A 21,749-nucleotide genomic window follows, 5' to 3' on the forward strand; every position below is an offset into this window, starting at 1 on the left:
CAGTAACACACACACACAGGTATAGTGTGTAGTCACTCAATCATTGTGGGTCAATGGCCTGAGGTTCAAGGTTATGAGTCAGACCCTTAGTCTGTGACCTATACTAACCATAGGGTGTGTTCTATATATGTCTGTCTCCAGGTCTATGTCCACCCCGGGTAAACCGGACGTGCCCTGCTCTCTGTACATGCGGGAGCTACAGGGCTTTGTGGGCCGTGTGATGGCGGACTACTTCCGCCACTTCCAGTGTGTCGACTTCATATACGAAAACGCGGAGAGCATCGCCAAGCGCTGCATCACACTGTTCATCCGCCACGCCAGCCTGCTGCGCCCCCTAGGGGAGGGAGGCAAGATGAGATTGGCGGCTGACTTCGCTCAGGTGAGGAGAAGGGCTGTATGTGAGGGTATTATCGGTATCTCTGTCTGTCTCAAGCTCTCCTTCTCTGTTTGTCTGTCTCTTGGTCTTTCTGTGCATCTTGAAGTTCACCAAGTAACTCTATATTCGTGTTCTCACAGTGCTATTTCTCCTCTGTATTTTTAGATGGAGCTGGCCGTAGCTCCTCTCTGTAGGAGAGTGTCTGAGCTGGGGAAACCCTACCGCCTGCTGAGATCCTTCAGGTATGTTATTACATCATCACTGCTTGTTACGCGTTAGTTACACAGTTACTACATAGTTATTACATCAGTTATTATGCCACACCTATTCCTGTTAAACCTTTGACTCATGAGATGGGGAACGCCTCAATAGCAGCGGTAGTTTCTAGAGTGAGAGTGGATCTTAATTACATTTACATTTACATTTTAGTCATTTAGCAGACGCTCTTATCCAGAGCGGCTTAATGAAGATGTTAGTCATTATTGGAGGGTTAGAGAGCTGTAATTCTCTCGGTCTCCCTGCCGTCTGCCTCTACTTAGATGCTAGGATAATGGTTTAAAGATAACGGGTAAAGGCTAATGGTGTAACATAATGAACATGTTATTTAGGCTAGACACCTCAATGTGTGTGTGTGTGTTTGTTTTTGTTTTGTAGGCCCCTGCTGTTCCAGAACAGTGAGCTGATAGCCAGCAGTCCAGCCGTGGGGGATCTGATTCCATACAGCACCTTGCTACACTTCCTGTTCACCAGAGCACCATCTGAGCTCAAATCACCTCACCAGGTACACACACACAGTATATATACAAAAGTATATGGACACCCCTTCAAATTAGTCGATTGTGCTTTTTCAGCCACACCCGTTGCTGACAGGTGTATAAAATCCAGCACACAGCCATGCAATCTCCGTAGACAAACATTGGCAGTAGAATGGCCTTACTGAAGAGCTCAGTGACTTTCAACATGGCACAGTCATAGAATGCCACCTTTCCAACAAGTCAGAATGCCCTGCTAGAGCTGCCCCGGTCAACCGTAAGTGCTGTTATTGTGAAGTGGAAACGTCTAGGAAAAACAACGGCTGTGCCACGAAGTGGTAGGCCACACAAGCTCACAGAACGGGACCGCAGAGTGCTGAAGCTCGTAAAAACCGTCTGTCCTCGGCTGCAACACTCACTACCGAGTTCCAAACTGCCTCTGGAAGCAACTTCAGCACAATAACTGTTTGTCGAGAGCTTCATGACATGGGTTTCCATGACCGAGCAGTCGCACACAAGCCTAAGATCACCATGCGCAATGCCAAGCGTCGGCTAGAGTGGTGTAAAGCCACTGTGAGTGATGAATCACGCTTCAACATCTGGCAGTCCAGTGTGACGAATCTGGGTTTGGCGGATGCCAGGAGAACGTTACCTGCCCCAATGCATAGTGCCAACTGTAAAGTTTGGTGGAGGAGGAGTAATGGTCTGGGGCTATTTTTCATGGTTCGGGCTAGGCCCCTTAGTTTCAGTGAAGGGAAAACTTAACTTTACAGCATACAATGACATTCTAGACGATTCTGTGCTTCCACTTTGTGGCAACAGTTTGGGGAAGGCCCTTTCCTGTTTCAGCATGACAATGCCCCTATGCACAAAGCGAGGTCCATACAGAAATTGTTTGTCGAGATCGGTGTGGAAGAACTTGACTGATCTGCACAGAGCCCTGACGTCAACACCATCGAACACCTTTGGGATGAATTGGAACACTGACTGCGAGCCAGGCCTAATCGCCCAACATCAGTGCCCGACCTCACTAATGCTCTTGTGGCTGAATGGAAGCAAGTCCCTGCAGCAATGTTCCAACACCTAGTGGAAAGCCTTCCCAGAAGAGTAGAGGCTGTTATAGCAGCAAAGGGGGGATCAACTGCATATTAATGCCCATGATTTTGGAATGAGATGTTCGAATAGCAGGTGTCCACATACTTTTGGTCTTGTAGTGTACCTACACACACTCCTATACACACTTATCTATACTGCTTCCAACCGTTATCTTTATCTTCACTTTGTATTAATTCTCCCTCTTCCACAGAGAGCAGAGTGGTCCATCGCTCGCTACTCCCAGTGGCTGGATGACCACCCTTCAGAGAGAGACCGCCTCACACTCATTAGGTAACTGCAGAAGAATGACAAAAGTCTTACAGCCTTTATGAGACCGCTGGTGGGTTGTTTGGTCTCACTCAGAGGAGTGAGTGAGCACCCTCTTATGGTAAAATGATGAAATTCCTATCGGTTCTATTGGGTAGTGTGTCGTTCGTAACTCCATCTCCTTCTGTGTGTGCTAGGGGTGCTCTGGAGGCCTACATGCAGAGTGTGAGGGCTCGTCAGGGGAAGGAGTTCGCCCCTGTCTACCCCATCATGGTTCAGTTGCTGCAGAGGGCCACCAGCGGAGCCCAGGACTCCAGGACGTGAGGAAACTACAGCTCCCATGTTGCAACTGTCTGTGTTTCACATGGGCATGGAGAACACCTCAGTGAAGAACACGTCCAAATATTATGAATGTTATGACTATAGAATTTGTAGAACAGACATGGCTATGAAAATCCTTAGCCTTTTTAATGGTCCACCCAACATGAGTTTCCATTATTGATATGACTTCAGTGTTGCTCATTTCTATGGATGTGATAAGGAGCAATTCAAACATTCCAAATGGAACGCCACCCACCATGTTGTAAGCACATTTCTGTTCTGCTAATTCTATGGCTATGCCACAGAGGGCAGCACAAGGGGGCAGTTACCTGTGCTTCATACTGGTGAATGGGAAATAAATGCTTGCTAGTTATTGGTAGGGGCTCTACTGGTTATAATGGTTAACATAATTTTGTTCTATTAAATGTTTTATGGTGAACAATGATTATCATTATAAGGAATGATTGATGGTAGGGCTTTAATAATAATAGTTAACCTCATCTAAGGGCTCTATTCAATCCATATGGCAGAAATTCAGCGATTTTAATTTCAAGGCAATGTTCCCGCCGTGTTAGCGGAAACTGCATTCACAGTAAATGCTGCAGATGTCGGCTCATTAGGAAATGACCTTTAGATTTATAGCGCGCTATCTGTAATGCTACAGCGATATGGATTGAATAGAGCCCTTAGTCTATTAAACACTTAATAACAGATTAAACTGAATCAGCTCTTTTCCCGTCTGGCCTATAGAACTGTTGATATGTTCTGTCTTATTTAATGATGTCCTGTGGGTCTAAAGCTCTAAGGTTGTGGTTATAATAATACGAGAAGTAAAACAAGTTGTCTGATAAGAGGGCTCCCTGATGAATGCTTGTATCCTGAGCCCTGTTTATACCTGGTAACATGCAGCATGTGTCCTGATCTTGTCCACATTTTGATTGTGCCCACATTTTTAGACGGGTGTGGATGCTTAAAATGATGTGATCTTCCTGACCACCTCCAGAAGTAGTCCCGGACAAATGTATTGGTTGGATGAAAGCTGTGGGCAGAGCTCAGTGACAGGTCAGTGGGTGGAGTTTAGAGTCAAATAAAATAATTGCCTTACAGTTGGCAGATTGGAGGTGGATGAGGGGCATTATACGCATGTCGAGACCCACATGGTTGCCAGTTCATATCCCAGTTGTGACTTTTGTTGTCCAATCTTACCCAACGTTTTTAACTTTCTGACTGAACAGCTTTAAATATGTGCGGTGCATTGGTCACTAGGACAGGACGATGCCTTTTCTCAAAAGGTGGTCTATTTATAGCCCTGGTTACGCCTTGCATTAATACAATTTGGTTTTCGTGATCAAGATGATCCAATCACTATCTGTTCAAGGTTTGTCAGGTGTACACATGAGGTGTATTCATTAGTGCAAACTAAAAATGTGCACAATCAGAATGTGGACAAGATCAGGACAGGCATAAACCGGGCTCTAGGCATGTTTTTCAATAAAGAGTATCTTGCTATTTAACTTCCATTCATTCTCCTTGGTTTGGCTGAGTGTTTTTATGTAACTGTCTGAAATGTTTTTTTTATTTTTTTTATCACCCAGTACCCAACAAGGCAAAATGTCAAAGATTAGTTTTACAAGGATAGGGAAAATATTTCCCGTTTTATTTGTACATGCTTCATTGGGAATGAAGTACTTACACATTTACACAAACAGACATATGATCAATACAGGAAGTAGTCTTTAAACGGGCCACTTCCATTGGTTGACGGGAGGCTCTTCAATCAGTGGTTCCCATGGTTTCCACTCCGCCATCTTTCTGGATAGGGCCAACTCACACTCCGCCTGAGGGAAGAGGAAATTAGTGGATCAGATAAGGCTAGGGATGTAGGATAAATGGGGAAGGGAAGAGGGAGATACACTGAGGGAGGTTTTTGAATGCTTCAAAATAGTTTGAGAAACAAAACAATGTCTCAGTAACCGTGGTTACACCTTGCATTAACATGGCTGTCATCATCCAATCAAGATGATCTGATCAAGATTTGTTGCGTCTACACACGGTAATAGAATGTATTTCTCATCTACCCACTTCGTCCCTATTGTGACCAGATTCCATGGTCCCTCCCTGTATGCAAATTCATCCAACCTGCCTTGGACCTCCCGTTATGACACTGTATAAATCGACAGAAAACAGCTCGCTTTTATAATCAATAGTTTCATATTCATCATTACAGCCTACTTTTGTTACCCAACGATTTAAGACTGGGTGTAATAGGCTACTGTCCCGATAACCTGGACCTGTCCACAGCCGTACACAATAAATATTCAGAGAATCTCTCCCATCCCTAAAAACGTCACCACACAAACGATCTGAGTATCTGGATACGTGTACAAAATACCTTTTTTGCACAGTAAAAAAGAAATGACACTTAGGCCCTAATGCACACAGTAAAAACAGAAACAGGTTAAGTTACAGAGTAGGCTACAAAGTGCATCTCTGAATGGCGCAACGCATTATCCAAACAGGTCTGAACAGGGTTGTTCTTTACACATCGATGTTTACATATGTTGTCTTAATATTGTAAATAACCTTTAGTATAGGACTAAACAGTACCAAAGGAATAAAAAAAGTGACATGCTGGGAGAACAACCGTGGTTTAGTTTCCTCCAAATCAATGAGCAGTGATAATTCGCTAACGGTACCTCAATATGATAACCTATAGCAAGACGTGTGGTCAAATTATAAAAATGCAGCAATCTATAAAAAGTGCAAAGGCGCATGCATGTAAAGCAAAGGCTTTATAAAGGAACAAAGTGTAAATCTGAAAGTAGCCCAGAGTCCTTCGTATTGAAGCCTACATTCGCCTATTGGACAGTAGCCTCGCTCACGCTTCGGCTACAGAAAGCTGTGCGCCTTTACGCATCAGTTTGGACATCTTCCGCACTTTTTTGATATCTGAGAAATGCTCAAAAATGCACATAATATAATTGAAAAGGATTGCATTATATCACTGTATTCTTTTCATATTTGATACAGCAACTGAAAGACTATTCACCCCTTGCCCACTGTTCATTCTGGCTAGATATAAAGGTACAGGAGGAACATTAAGCCTATACCTTACCATACAAGTGTCATGCACTGCTCTCTTCTGCTGCAACTCCATCATAGTCCATCCCTGCATGCATCCCCAATACATTTTTACTTTAGTTTAAATTATGCTATTACAGTCCTTGGCCTTTCTGTAGCCTATGATGTTTTCAAATATTTGATTTTGCGCTTGCATTGGATGTGGGAACGGGAGAACCCTTTTTCTCTCATTCGGGATAATGTCTCTTAAATATATTTTTCTATATGCCAATTTTAAATCAGAGCTGGACGCGGTATTGGACTGTGACATATCCAGCCTCAGTGCCAGTTGGCACTTGATTTCTAAAGACCATGATCTTAATTAAACCGGCCGGGTATCTTTTTTTTTGAGAGGCCTGGACAACCGTGACGTTGGCCAAATGTATACGCTTTCATTGTCTGGATTTGTATACACTTCAAGGATATCCGCACAAGATGCGTCTTCGACTACCTCTGGAGGTGGTCAGGAAGATCTAATCACAATCAGATCACAATGAGTCTTGATTGTCTACGCCTGTCAACAAATGTGGGCACAACCAGAATTTGGACAAGATCAGGACAACGGACACATGTTGAAACCAGGCATAAACGGGGCTAGAGAAAGCAACTTTAGGAGGAAGATACAAAGCAATGAAAAGAGTGAGGCTCCTCTCTGTACCTGGTGAATGACCTCCTCGATCTGACCACAGTTGATCTTCTTCTCTAGTTTCTCCACATCAGGCTCCTTTCAATTGAAATGAAGACAATGAAATGATCTATATGGATTGAAACACATAGATGCCATCCCAAACAATGTCTCGTAACATGATATCAAATACACTGCTCAAAAAAATTAAGGGAACACTTAAACAACACAATGTAACTCCAAGTCAATCACACTTCTGTGAAATCAAACTGTCCACTTAGGAAGCAACACTGATTGACAATACATTTCACATGCTGTTGTGCAAATGGAATAGACAACAGGTGGAAATTATAGGCAATTAGCAAGACACCCCCAATAAAGGACTGGTTTTGCAGGTGGTGACCACAGACCACTTCTCAGTTCCTATGCTTCCTGGCTGATGTTTTGGTCACTTTTGAATGCTGGCGGTGCTTTCACTCTAGTGGTAGCATGAGACGGAGTCTACAACCCACACAAGTGGCTCAGGTAGTGCAGCTCATCCAGGATGGCACATCATTGCGAGCTGTGGCAAGAAGGTTTGCTGTGTCTGTCAGGAGACAGGCCAGTACATCAGGAGACGTGGAGGAGGCCGTAGGAGGGCAACAACCCAGCAGCAGGACTGCTACCTCCGCCTTTGTGCAAGGAGCACTGGCAGAGCCCTGCAAAATGACCTCCAGCAGGCCACAAATGTGCATGTGTCTGCTCAAACGGTCAGAAACAGACTCCATGAGGGTGGTATGAGGGCCCGACGTCCACAGGTGGGGTTGTGCTTACAGCCCAACACCGTGCAGGACGTTTGGCATTTGCCAGAGAACACCAAGATTGGCAAATTCGCCACTGGCGCCCTGTGCTCTTCACAGATGAAAGCAGGTTCACACTGAGCACGTGACAGACGTGACAGTCTGGAGACGCCATGGAGAACATCCTCCAGTATGACCGGTTTCGCAGTGGGTCAGTCATGGTGTGGGGTGGCATTTATTTGGGGGGGCCGCACAGCCCTCCATGTGCTCGCCAGAGGTAGCCTGACTGCCATTAGGTACCGAGATGAGATCCTCAGACCCCTTGTGAGACCATATGCTGGTGCGGTTGGCCCTGGGTTCCTCCTAAGACAATGCTAGACCTCATGTGGCTGGAGTGTGTCAGCAGTTCCTGCAAGAGGAAGGCATTGATGCTATGAACTGGCCCGCCCGTTCCCCAGACCTGAATTCAATTTAACACATCTGGGACATCATGTCTCGCTCCATCCACCAACGCCACGTTGCACCACAGACTGTCCAGGAGTTGGCGGATGCTTTAGTCCAGGTCTGGGAGGAGATCCCTCAGGAGACCATCCGCCACCTCATCAGGAGCACGCCCAGGTGTTGTAGGGAGGTCATACAGGCACGTGGAGGCCACACACACTACTGAGCCTAATTTTGATTTGTTTTAAGGACATTACATCAAAGTTGGATCAGCCTGTAGTGTGGTTTTCCACTTTAATTTTGAGGGTGACTCCAAATCCAGACCTCCATGGGTTGATACATTTGATTTCCATTGATAATTTTTGTGTGATTTTGTTGTCAGCACATTCAACTATGTAAAGAAATAAGTATTTATTACGATTATTTCATTCATTCAGATCTAGGATGTGTTATTTTAGTGTTCCCTTTATTTTTTTGAGCAGTGTATCAAAGTCAACAAGGGGATACCCTCACAGAGGTTCATACAAGTTCAAGCTAATACATGAACTCACAGTTACAATGAGGGCTGGTAGGATTGGTTTTCTACTGTGTTAAACTTGTCAGTGCAATAGCCCTGATCACATTTGAAAACATTTGCCCCAAGTCTGCTCTGGACCTGACCATGGTCTAGCCCTGAACCTGACCGTGGTTGGAGTGTAACTTACTGCTTTGATGAGGTCAAAGCGGTCGTTGACCAGCTGTTCTGTGTACTTTCTGTAGGCTGCATCCTGAGGGATGACCTGGAGAGATGCCAGGATCTTACTGTACAGGATCCTCAGGCGCTGAGGGGACACACACACACCAGAGATACATTATCAGACAAAAGTAGGTGTGGTCTACTACTGCTGTTTATGGCCATTAGTGTAGCTACAAAACTACTAATGTTGTATATTATGGTGATTACTGTGGACTCACCTCATGAGGGTTGTGGGATACGGCCAGTCCCACCAAGCCTGTTGTCTGGGGAAAGTATTATACACAATGAGCATAATAGCTAGCTAGCACGCGAGACTACATAGTTAGCTAGTAATCTCCTGGGTAAAATAATCATATGGCATTCAGAAGGAAGGTGGAACATTACAGGACATATGGATAAAACGTAATGTAGCTTTAAGTTAGTATTGTGTCAGCCATGTAAGTTGGCTATATTTACTTCACAATGGACAAGCCACTGATCTAGGTAACTAACCCTGATATAGCAGAACGAAGTAGCTATCCGCGAACCCTCCAGCAAATGAGCTAGCTACGTTTTTTAGCTAGAAGACGAGCCAGCCTGCTACACTAGCTAGCTTAAAATAATGCTTGTCAATAGAACGCGACAAAGCTCATATCAATTCTAAAGTCAAGGAAACTAACTGAATAAACAAAAGCACATTACATTTTCACAAAATCATAACATGACCTCCACTAGTACCTTTTTCAGAACGCCAGCCATGATTTTGGGCGCAATGGATCCTGGGACATTTCTGTCGAATAAAAATGACGTCAGTGCGTCCTCGTTTTTCAAAATAAAAGCTCAGCATGTTTGATTGTGTAGTTGTAGTAAGTAGACATGAGTCCTCTTATTCAGTAGCCTAAATACATGTTATTAACTAACGGCTCCTACAATACATGTTCAATTATCATATTGGAAAAATAAGTATTAAAAATGGTAATTTATTATCATTCGATGTCGGTACACTACACATACTAGCAATATCCAAAAATGTAGGACTTGTATGCTATAAGCCGGACAGCCTGTCTATACTGTATGTCTCCTATAGTAAATTAAATCTTATTATGATAAACTTGTAGTGTGATAGTGAAACACTGCATGTGACAGCGTGACAGGCATTTTCAGAGCGTGGGGCTGGTATTACAAGCAGGTCATGTCTAAAAATATCCCCTTACTCCTGCAAACACCAACATAAAACTTTCTTTGCAGCCAACAAACCTTCGGAGACTGGGACTTTCACTAGATATTTCACAGGTAAGACTGGAGTTGCCCATTCATTGGGATATTTGATAGTAACGAAGGGGCTTTAAAACCTTTCAACTTATCATTGCAATGTCATTCCTGTCTGTATGCCTATAGTTTAGGAAGTGTCTGTTGATCTATGCAGACTGCAGTGACGTGTTTTTCAGGTTCATGGTGTTTCTTCTTTATTTCTCTGTAGGAATGGAGGACGTCGATAGATGTGAGGAGGAGCTCATTGAGTATGCCATTCGAGAGAGTATTCGAGATTCATCAATAGACAGGTATTCAGAAGATGGAGAAGATTACATCCATGTATTATTTGCACATCTCACAATAAGTATGTTACCTCTCCCTGACTTAGTTTACCCATTTCTCAACAGCATACAAACAGTCAGTGGTGACTATCTGAGGATAGTGACTGCCATCGAGCAAGGTAGGACTACCCCTCACCGACCATTCCTTTGAAACTGCCCTAGCCCAACCCTTGCCCTTCAGCCATTAACCCCTAACCCTAGTTTTATGTCCACATCAGGGTTCAACCTTAACCTTAGCCATAACCCTAGCCATAACCCTAACCTAGGGTTCTGTGTGGTGTCTCTCCCTAGGTGATGTGTGTACCCTGCAGGAGCTTTCTGGTTTGCAGGCATTCACAGAGAGGGACAGCAGAGGGTGGCTTCCCCTACACAGAGCCGCCTTGCAGTCCCAGGAACAGGTCTTGAATCAGGTCCTGCTGGGTGAGAGGCCCACATACCACCAGCAGTACCGCACAACTAGTACCTCAAATACCAGTAGCCACTTACAGTACTGCTTCTATAACACTCTGCCACTGGGATATTAGGTACTAATGAAGCACCTAATACATGTGTTTAATTCCCATTATTGTTGCAGCTTCCTTTGATGTGACTGTGGAGGATGTGACTGCAGACGGGGACACAGCGTTGATTCTGGCTGTTCAAGAGGGTCTGCTGGAGAACGTCAGGACTCTACTGCAGCATGGAGCGTCTCCACACAAAACCAACAGCCTGAACGAGTCCCCACTGCTGCTCGGTAACACACACACTCATACACACACACAGTCACTGCACTATACTGTATTCAAGCACTGTTATAATAATATAATAATAATAATAATAATATGCCATTTAGCAGACGCTTTTATCCAAAGCGACTTACAGTTATGCGTGCATACATTTTTGTGTATGGGTGGTCCCGGGGATCGAACCCACTACCCTGGCGTTACAAGCGCCGTGCTCTACCAGCTGAGCTACAGAGGACCACATGTTCTATGTTGTCAATCAAGCAAGCATGTGCTGTTTTGTTATGTGTTGTCCTGTGTTGATGTGTGTTAGCGGTGAGACAGGGATCATATGACATGGTGTCCACTCTGATCATTTGTGGGGCCTTCGTGGAACAGGTGTGTCTGAAGAAGTGGATGGCCATTCACGAGGCAGCAAAGGTGAGTTGGAGTTACACCGGTAGTCTTGTTTATATTACTGCCTCATCAAGGTGCTGGAATGCCAAAACATGTCATAAAAAACAATGTTTTATTGTAATTCCCTTTTCCTTAAAAAGTGTGCGTGATATCTTGCCAGGTGGGCTGCAGTGCCATCCTGGTGCTTCTGCTAAGACATGGGGCCAAGGTGACAGCTGTAGATGGGCACAATGTCACCCCGCTGGGCATCGCAGCAGAGTACGCCCACGCCGAGGTCCTGGATATACTCATAAAGAACGGTACGAGCCAATCAGAGGCCTTAGATTGACCTTGATGAATAATGTACATTTTCAAAATATATTGTCAAAACAAAAGGCAAATAAACATTCTCGAAGAATAGCCAAAAATACAATTACAAGGAACTGAAAAATAGTTTAATGTAAATATCAGTTATACGTAAACGTTTGACTTGAACACAAGTCTACAGGACTACAGTAGGGTTAATCGTCCTCCTTCCCCACCAGGTGGCGACGTGAATGCCAAGGCATATAACGGAGACACTGTTCTGTACGATGCAGCCGGCTCAGGGAACCTGGACTGCATAGACCTCCTCCTGCAAGCTGGAGCCAACCCTAACATAGCCAGTCTGGCCTGCCAGCTGCCCATACACAGAGCTGCCTATGAGGGACACATCCTGTGAGTGGCTCACTCTTACTACGTGGGACACTGTAGCTCAGCTGGTAGAGCATGGCCCTTGCAACGCCAGAATTGTGGGTTTAGATTCCAAGGACGTAAAATATCCCATATGTCAAATGTATGCACGCATGACTGTAAATTGCTTTGGATGAAAGCGTCTGCTAAATGGCATATATTACTAACAGTCTAGAACAGGGATGTACTGTACAGCTACTGGAGAGCGTGCTGGTCTTTGTGGCAATCAATTGATCAAGACATGTATTTGGCTAGAGAGTTATCTGATTATCCAGTTCTTAGAAAGTGTTGTCCCTGAGGAATTGTCCATCCCTGGGTCTAGAAGCAGTTGTTCAGTTCATAGTCTAGATCCTATTTCAACAACATAATCAATAGTGATGGTATAGTCAACAATCTGATCTATGATGTTGTGTTTGTCCCAGTGCTCTGAGGACCTTCATCCCCATCACCACTAAGAGAGCCATCCGTCTGTCTGGCCAGAGCCCAGTCCACTCTGCAGCAGATGGCGGCCATGTTGACTGTCTGGAGCTGCTCATAGAGAAAGGCTTCGATGTCAACACTCAGCTGGACACACACATCTCAGGTACAATCCATGGACACACACAAACCAGGTAGTACAATTGGGCACACACATGGACACACAATCTCTTTTATAAAGGAGCCCTGCCCAAGTGGCAGGTGCTTGTAACTCCAAAGTTGTGAGGTTGATTCCTGTGTGACATGGCTAATTGAGTGACTGTCAGTGACTGACATAACAAGAGAAAAACTGCTGATGCACAACCACATTTACAAAATTGCACCTTGTGTATTCTACTATTCTGACTTTCAACCCAGACTGAGTTCCTAGCGGCAGGGGGCCCTAAGCAACCGCTTATGTCGCTTATGCCTGAGGCCGGCCCTGCATATAGGCTTCTTATTATAAACGTGTTAAATGTAAGATGTTTTGGATAAGAATTAAACAAAATGGATCAATTGATCATGTTGTTATAACTGTGTTACCAGAGAACTATGGGGACATGAGGCGGAGTCCGCTCTACTTCGCCGTATCAAACAGTGATGTCACCTGCACAGAGATGCTGCTGGCTGCCGGTGCCAAAACTGACCTGGACCCGTTACGCTGCTTCCTGGTGGCTGTACGCGCTGGGAGGTATGAGACCGTATCTGAATGGATAACTCAAGACCGTGGTAGACCACTGAACTAAGCCTAGGTGTTAGCTTTGGGATAACGCAAGTCTTCATGTCTCCGTCAGGGAAGGTTTTTCCTTACTTGAGAGTAGCCCATGTTTCACAAACTAACTCTGCAATAGCTATAAATGAAACTGAATGGAGCACAGCAGTGATGTCACCAACTTCTATCTATTGGAACAGTTTGTTGGCTCCCATGCTAGGTCCCATGAATTTGTTTATTTTTTAACGCTTCTGCTTGGAATTATGACGTTGTCTTAACCTTTCATCTTCAACCTAGTGTCCATGTATTACTACTTCCTGGTCTCTTCTATGACATCACCTGTCTAACCCGATCCCATCCCTCCCCAGGTATGATCTGGTGCGTCTGCTATTGTCCAGTGGTGCCGAGGTCAACTGCTACTTCAGAATGATCAGTGACACAGTGTTTCCCACCGCGTTGCAGTACTGTCTCAGAGATCACATGATGCTGCGCCTGCTGCTCAACAACGGCTACGACGTAGACAAGTGCTTCCTGTGTAACCACGGCAACGGACAGGATATGGACTGCGACTCCTGGGTCGATTACCACCATAACCATAGAAGAACTTTATTTTATAACCAGGACTACAGAGCCTCGGTAAGTCCTGTAGGCCAACTCTTGGTCTATTCCAGTAGACCAGGAGTTGGCCCCCAATCTTTGATTTAGAATAGAGGAAGTAGGTAAGTCCTGGATCTGGAGGGAGGCAGGTACTGTATTTTTGTTCTGGGCTGGAACAAAAGCCTGCACACACTGTGGTCCTCTAGGACCAGGGTTGGCCGCCGCTGATGTAGAATGTGTTTGTCTAACTTAGAACATAACAGCAAGTGTAGCTAATACCTTGTCCAGTTCCAGTACTTGTCCTTCTGATGTCAGTCTCGCTGTCCTGTTCGCTCTCTGCTCCAGTTCTGTGAAATAATCTCCCTGTCGTCGGTGGTCAACCTGGCGGGGAGTGTGGTACAGATGCTTCTGGACTACGTCAGACACCCACGTATCTGCCCCAACCTCCTACGGGTCCTGGAGAAACAGAAAGAGTGGCCAGACATCTGTGACATTCTGGGTAATGCAGCATCATTGCTAATAATCATAATCCACTCCCTCTTATAATCACAAATACAATAATCAATTGCCTATAGTGGACAAAAAACAGTGGGAATGCAAATACTGAAATATCTTACAGATCATCTCGCCATCATCATGTACAGAATAACCTGACTTTTTGTGTGTGTGTGTGTGTGTGTGTCCGTCCATGTGTGTGTATCCCCAGACAACCCGCGGTCCCTGCAGCACCAGTGTCGTTTGGTCATTAGGAGACAGATGACCCCTAGGAGACTGAATGACCCTGAAGTCATGGCTGCCGTACCGTTCCCCCCGACACTCAAACACTACCTCACCTACAGGGAGTACAACGAGTATGGTGGGTCGGCAGCCTCACACTCATAACTGGACAATTTCAATGAAAACATATTTAGAAGAAAAAAAAGAAGGAAACAAAGACATAACTGATCATTCACATTATGCTGTTTCTTATGAATAATGCTTTAGCTCGTATACTTATGCTTATATCAAGTATGGCAAGTGTACTTGTGATGTAATGTTTGTAATAACTACAATTATTTTCACATTGATTTATGTTCTCTGAATAGTCTTTAACATAGTACTACTACTTCTACTAGACTGCATACATTAGACAGCACAGCTTTGCAGTATGGTACAGTACATGTAGTTTGATCTACTCCTCAAGGTCTTCCCATGGGAAAAGCAGGTCAGGACTAAAAATAACTCTCTGAGAGCTCATTCAGTTTATACGTAGGGCTAAACACTCACTGGACACTGGCCTGAATGACTCTGCTGCAATGGACTGTTGACTTTTACAGTGACCCTGACACCTACCTGACTCATAAGACCAGGGCTTAAATCTAGAGAGATCTAGACAACAGCTCATCCATATTATACTCTCAAAGTTCTGTGAGTTAGTTGTGGAGCTCTAAATCTGAGACTGTGTTGTCACTAGCCCCGTTTATACCTGATGCTAACATGCATTCTTTGTGCTGATCTTGTCCACATTCTGATTGTGCCCACATTTTTCTGATTCTGATCAGATTTCCCTGACCACCTCCAGAGGTAGTCAGGCGCGCAAGTGAGACAGATCTGGACAGTGAAACCATTTAAATCATCATTTTCAGCATTGACAAGTGGGAACATTGACTTATGGCATCAATATGAGTCTGAAAATAAATAAATACATAGTATTTTGAAAGAATGTGTAGACGAATGTCTAAAAATTTGAATGTTGACAAGATCAGGACAGGATGCATGTTTGCACCAGGTATAAACAAGGCTACTGAGACCAGAGGGGTATACTACAAAGCAGAATACAGCTAACCAGCTAACTTTCATAAACAACCAGAAATAACTATTCATTTTCTGGTTTATTATGCAAGCTAAACTTAGATATTGTATGTGTTTTGGGTTTTTGAATCAATTAGACCATGCCTATTTCAAAATTAAATTTAAAATTAAAAATTTCACAATATTTAGGAGTTAGCTGGCTAACTCAATGATCCTACTTTGTAGTATACCTCTCAGCTCAACTCTCCCTGGCACACAGAGAGGGTATGAGCCAGATCTCGTAACATTCCCAAAATAGATGTTAGGATTTAGGCTGTTTTTCCAAAGCAGAATCGAGTAACCCTAAAACACTACTGGGTGGCAATGTTACAATCCGCATCCACGCACATGACTATAGTCCTATGCACTGTATCCTCCACTCCAACCAAGCCTTGGGCCTTTACAGTAGCTGAACAATTTCTGTATTCAGATCAAATAGTGAAATGTTGAACACCCCAGTTAACTGACTGAACCAAACATGGGTTCTGTTGTGAAGGCACAGCTAGCGGAAGGTAGACTAGAGTAGCATGGTCCAACGTAGAGTTATGTTGAGAGAGTTCTAGCGTTGTCAGCCTGTTGTTGTTGTTATCTGAACAGCAGCATTCCTGCCCTGTCAACACCAGCCTGCCGCCCGGAGAGACACAGTGGAGTGGACACTACCCGCTAGTCATACCATAGACCAGGGCTCTCCAACCCTGTTCCTGGAGAGCTACCCTCCTGTAGGCTTTTGCTCTAATCCCAGTTGTAACTAACCTGATTCAGTTTATCAACCAGCTAATTATTAGAATCATGTGTGCTAGATGTAGCATTTGGTATTTTATTAGGATCCCCATTAGCTGTTGCGAAAGCAGCTGCTACTCTTCCTGGGGTCCACACAAAACATGAAACATGACATAACACAGAACATTAATAAACAGTTCAAGGACAGAACTACATACATTTAAAAATGGCTCACATACTGTAGCCTACATATCAATACATACACACAAAATATCTAGGTCAAATAGGGGAGAGGCATTGTGCAGTGAAGTGTCTTTTTTTCTTTTCTTCATTTGAGCAATATGAGATGGGAGTTCCATAGAAGCACATTGACTCGGTATAGGTACCCCCTGTATATAGCCTCGTTATTGTTATTTTATTGTGTTACTTTTTATTTAATTTTTTACTTTAGTTTATTTAGTAAATATTTTCTTAACTATATTTCTTGAACTGCATTGTTGGTTAAGGTCTTGTAAGTAAGTATTTCACAGTAAGGTCTACACCTGTTGTATTCGGCGCATGTGACAAATAAAATTTGATTTGATTTGAATAATGGCTCTATATAATAATGTACGCTTTCTTGAATTTGTTCTGGATTTGGGGACTGTGAAAAGACACCTGGTGGCATGTCTGGTGGGGTAAGTGTGTGTGTCAGAGCTGTGTGTAAGTTGACTATGCAAACAATTTGTAATTTTCAACACATTAATGTTTCCAATAAAAAGAGGAAGTGATGCAGTCAGTCTCTCCTCAACTCTTAGCCAAGAGAGACTGGCATTCATAGTATTTATATTAGCCCTCTGATTAAAATGAATAACAAGATGTGCTGCTCTGTTCTGGGCCAGCTGCAGCTTAACTAGGTCTTTCTTTGTAGCACTTGACTGGACAATAATCAAGATAAGACAAAACTAGAGCCTGCAGGACTTGTTTTGAGTGTGGTGTCAAAACAGCAAAGCATCACTTTATTATGGACAGACCTCTCCCCATCTTTACAACCACTGAATCTATATGTTTTGACCATGACAGTTTACAATCTAAGGTAACACCAAATAATTGAGTATCCTCAACTTGTTCAACAGCCACACCATTCATTACCAGATTCAGCTGAGGTCTAGAGCTTAGGGAATGATTTGTACCAAATACAATGCTCTTAGTTTTAGAGATGTATTACTGGCCACCCATTCCAAAACTGACTGCAACTCCTTGTTAAGGGTTTCAATGACTTCATTAGCTGTGGTTGCTGACACGTACACTACCGGTCAAAAGGTTTTGTGATGAATAAGCCATCTAGATTAGAGTTGAAGTGAACATTTACAGGACGGTAGCTCTCCAGGAATAGGTTTGGAGAACCCTGACATAGACCTTCTCTCTGGTCATACCAAAGAGAATACTATGAGGACTATGAGTACTACAAGTATTTGGTTATCTACCTAAACAGCCTGGCCTCAGAGCCATACGAAACATACTTAGGCATTTTTTAGCACCGCCAAGACGTATGATACCTACTAATGGTCTAGTTACTTGAGACAGAAACTAAAGTAGGGAAGTTGGTCAAGGAGGATGGGTGAGTGTAATCCGCAACCATCTAGCAATCCAGAGGTTGCGCGTTCGAGTTGTGTCGGAGACAACTGTAGGATTTGAGCTAATCCTTCCCCTAACCCTTATTCTAAACTTAACCCAATTCACCTAACCTGCTATGTAAATTCGCCCAACTTTTGTCGTTTTTGTTCCCCTAATCTTTCACATAAATTATCCTAACCTTTGTCATTAGTTCACCTAACCACCAACTTAAAATCTCCACATAATTCTCCTTTGTTGTTACAACGCAACAAGCAACCTGGTCTCAGAGAAAGAAGTATAATACGATAATGATTGTCATCCAATTCACATGCTTGTTTCAACGTAATAGTCAATGTATTGTGACATGGCATCTATGTGGAAAATACATTGGATTTGAAAAAAGTCATCAACTGTTGTTTTGAGGGTGAAATGTCAACCACAGGATTATGTCATCATGTTAACCAAATTTCAACATAGACAAACCTTGTATAAAATATGTTGAATTTGTACCTTTAAAACAACGTCAGATCTTAAACATTATCAGAAAGAAAAAAACATGCTGGGCAGCACCTCCTCCTGGAGAATTGATCTATCTACAACTACCCTTTGGTCTCCCATCCAGGGTTTTAACCAAGCCCAGCCCAGCTATTTGTCACTGACTATTACCAATGTGCTATCGTGAGAGTGATTGTTGGAAAATCTCCACTTAAAAACTAAATAGATTCACTGTTGCTATTGACGTCATTCCAAAGGGTAGGTTTAACAGAACATATATTATGTTTTTCATTGACATTTGTTCTGTGAAAAAAAGTAGGATAAATAGACAGTCCAGTCAGTCAGTGCCCCTTCAGGGGTTATGGAGTATGCAGTGTTACTTAAAAATAACATTCTAATAGAAAATGGTAGCTAGTAGCTATTTCGGCCTGTATAGCATTTGCAGTCATGAACAGCTGTTGTTTCAATTCAACCCAGAATTCAATAGGCCTAGCATTTCAAGCTCCGGTTTAACTGTAATGATATTTAGTGATATTGAATTGTGTTTGCCTGTCAACGCATTCAAATATCAACATTTGAAGGTGATATATATTTTGCTTGGATAGTTCCATCTGTGCCACTGAATTAGTCTGGCTTTAATTCCAGTTTGTCTACAAATTAATGATTGATATGTTGGATTCACATCTCCATCTCAACCAAAAATCTAAGTACAATAAATAGGACTAAATAAATGTTTAAAGTGTGATATGATTTGATTTAGTCCTATTCTTTATCTGTGATTTTTGGTTGAGATGGAGACGTGAATTATTCATAGTACTGAGCTAGGATATCCAAGCAGAAAATAAATCTCCTTCAAATGTTGATATTTGGTTGCGTTGCCATCTAAACACAATTCAATATTACTTTTAAAATATAGTCAATAGCCTAAAGTTAAGGCTATCTTACAAACTAATGTAACATTCAACCTTAAAATGAGTAACACATCTATGGCCACATTTTGAGGTTACTGGAACTATACAGTTCTACTTATGTAATCACATAGAGCGTGCATGTTCAAGATAGCATGTATAGGTTGTCGCAGGTCTGTGGAGATCTTCACAATTGCTTTAATAATCTGTGCAGAATCTCGAACGACATTTATCACTTGCACCATGTACTTTTAATGTAAGTTCAACTGCAATCCAGGTCATTTGGTTCTGCTATTAGATGAAGCACAGTGAAAATACATTAATATGTTGTATAAATAAACAAAACATATGACATTTGATTCCCATTTAAACTATGCTGTGCTTTTAAATGGTTGAAAGCGCAGTGATATACATTTGGATGTTAAATGTCTTTTCAACGTAATTTTGCTTACTGGGACTAGTCTACTTTTGCAGGTGGCATTTTTTGGTCTCACCTAGGGCAGCAGAAGAGCAAGGATCTGCTCACAGTAGCGCCTCTCAGGGTGTCATTACACAACACAATAAAATGTATTGTCCCCTAGGGAAAAATGATGTCCCCTAGAAATAGATGTCGAGAAAGGTCTTATAGGTTCCACATCATTGCCCACTGCCTGAAACAGTATGAACACATCATACATCTACGCATGTCAACCCTATTTTGGATTTCTGGACATGGGCACCTACAGGATCAATGTAGATCTATTTTTAGAGATGAGCGAGGCAGATTTGTTTTTAACAAGAGTAACAAGCCCTTTACCCAAAGAGAGTTATCACCCTAGCCTGGCTGACGTGACCAATGTGACAGCTCAGGGAGAGCTGTGACACACCAGTCTGGAAAGGAGGCCGTTTGTTAATGCCATATTCTCTCAGAAATTGAGCAACGGGTTTGATTTGAAAATCCAACAGTTGTAATGGAAGGGGATGGAACTCTGGGGCTGTGTGGCTGTGCCTATTGGTGTTTGAGTGAGAAAGACACAGAGGAGAACCAACCAGTAAAAGCACAGCCTCCTTCATTATCGACGCATTGCGCCCACAACATCAAAGAGCCATTCCAGACTCTGAAGTCAGGAGGACTTTGAGAGTTAGGAGTTAGCAAGAAGATTTAGACTGACAGAACGGAAGAGCTTCTACAAAGCTTCATAGATAAACAGACCGTTTTTGTTCTCCAACCAAATACTATTTTTCATTCAGTCAGACAGAGTGGTGACGTATAAAGAGGTCTGCTTAAAAGCCCAAAGCCAGCAGTGTATAGCAGAGAGAGATAGAGAGCATCCCGCTGCCTTGTCTGCCAGCTCTCAGAAAAGCTCCTCCACTCTACTCTGACAAGCCTAAAATGATAACATAACCCTCTTTGAAATAAGCCCACTGACGCAATCATCTATTGTTATTACCAGTATTTCAGGAACCATTTGACTAAATCAAAGCCCACTAAAAGATACAGATCTACTTCCACATTATACATTAGTCTGCTCCATACAGTGGCGATTTTAGCATGTAAATCTTGGTGGGGCAAACCACATTTTTTTTGAGGTGGGATGCATGCCAGCAAAGCCACAACAGAACACTAAACAATACATTAATTGCACTATAACGGTGACAAACGGTGCACACAAACTATTAGGGCCTAAAGCTGTCCCAATAGCAGAGTCCCAACAGCAGTTCCAACACCTTACCACTGCTACACCTGGCTATCAGCGGAGCCTTGTCTGGCAGCGAAACAGTTAATTTAGCCTAATTTACTGCCTTCAAAAAAAACATAGCTGATATGGCTGTTTGACAATTGAGATGTACAAACTATGGCATAAGGGGACGACAAGCGGATAAGAGGCAATCCGCAATTTCGATTAAGACATTAATGAGCGAGCTAGGACGGACAAAGTCAATATAACTATTTGTTCAGCATTTTGAAATGTACAGCGACAGAATTCAGAACATGGGCCGTTCTTACCGTATTCTCCCTGTGCACCAAGTCAGAACCGTAGGATAAATAAAGGGGACAATGAAAGGCTCTTACAATAATGATTACATTTCTCTAAAACAGGTTATAGGCTACATGTGCACCACCAAGTCAGAACAGTAGGCAAAATTAAGAGGGGAAAATAGACCAAATGATTAGGGTGAGGCACATGGGCTACTAACAGCGTACTACACAACATACACTTAGTATTACTTTCTTAGCTACAGTATACATATCATCCTGGCATATTACATCATTTATGCAGCAGCATACAATACATTTTTGGACTCACCTTGTTGTGCTGTGCTCACTTGAACAGGAAGGTGGGACGGCGGTCCTTCGTGGACAAATTTTGTCATCACACTTTGTCATCAAAGTCTGGCATTCTCTGGATTTATGGTGCATTCAAGACAACTGGGAACTCTGAAAAAAAAACAAGGTCAAATCATGATGACTTACAATTCCGAGTTGGATGACCGTTCAAAACGTATTTTCCCAGTCAGAACAAGTTTTTTCCAGAGTTC

General features: G+C 43.0%; 3 protein-coding genes across 4 annotated transcripts in view; 2 read left to right on the forward strand and 1 right to left on the reverse strand.

Annotated features, from left to right (window-relative positions):
- Positions 1-4,331, forward strand: part of LOC121546208 (conserved oligomeric Golgi complex subunit 5) — an 88,625-nt gene extending 84,294 nt beyond the window's left edge. The window contains exons 18-22 of the mRNA XM_041857301.2: positions 142-379; positions 542-618; positions 1,031-1,157; positions 2,435-2,514; positions 2,688-4,331. Of these exons, the coding sequence (XP_041713235.2) occupies positions 142-379; positions 542-618; positions 1,031-1,157; positions 2,435-2,514; positions 2,688-2,814 (649 nt within the window). The 3' untranslated portion in view covers positions 2,815-4,331. The remainder of the gene's footprint in view (positions 1-141; positions 380-541; positions 619-1,030; positions 1,158-2,434; positions 2,515-2,687) is intronic.
- A 101-nt stretch (positions 4,332-4,432) lies between these two features.
- On the reverse strand, positions 4,433-9,295 carry LOC121546213 (NADH dehydrogenase [ubiquinone] 1 alpha subcomplex subunit 5). Of its 2 annotated transcripts, XM_041857307.1 has the most exons (5): positions 9,230-9,294; positions 8,731-8,775; positions 8,481-8,597; positions 6,590-6,655; positions 4,433-4,649 (listed from the first exon to the last, which is right to left on the reverse strand). In XM_041857307.1, exons 1-5 carry the CDS (start codon positions 9,248-9,250, stop codon positions 4,548-4,550), a joined length of 351 nt encoding a protein of 116 aa, XP_041713241.1. In that variant the 5' UTR covers positions 9,251-9,294; the 3' UTR covers positions 4,433-4,547. The 2 variants fall into 2 exon arrangements, with proteins under 2 accessions (XP_041713241.1, XP_041713242.1); XM_041857308.1 differs by lacking the exon at positions 6,590-6,655 and having other exon boundaries at positions 9,230-9,295.
- Positions 9,296-9,710: 415 nt separating this feature from the next.
- On the forward strand, positions 9,711-15,624 carry LOC121546209 (ankyrin repeat and SOCS box protein 15). Its single transcript, XM_041857302.1, has 13 exons — positions 9,711-9,784; positions 9,972-10,053; positions 10,153-10,205; positions 10,378-10,506; positions 10,661-10,819; positions 11,122-11,228; positions 11,365-11,503; positions 11,729-11,900; positions 12,338-12,498; positions 12,918-13,062; positions 13,452-13,719; positions 14,026-14,179; positions 14,387-15,624. The coding sequence occupies exons 2-13, from the start codon at positions 9,974-9,976 to the stop codon at positions 14,560-14,562; spliced, it is 1,743 nt and encodes a 580-aa protein (XP_041713236.1). The 5' UTR covers positions 9,711-9,784; positions 9,972-9,973; the 3' UTR covers positions 14,563-15,624.
- Positions 15,625-21,749: the final 6,125 nt, after the last annotated feature.

Source organism: Coregonus clupeaformis, unplaced genomic scaffold, assembly GCF_020615455.1.
Source record: "Coregonus clupeaformis isolate EN_2021a unplaced genomic scaffold, ASM2061545v1 scaf0070, whole genome shotgun sequence".
In the NCBI taxonomy this organism is placed as follows: domain Eukaryota; kingdom Metazoa; phylum Chordata; class Actinopteri; order Salmoniformes; family Salmonidae; genus Coregonus; species Coregonus clupeaformis.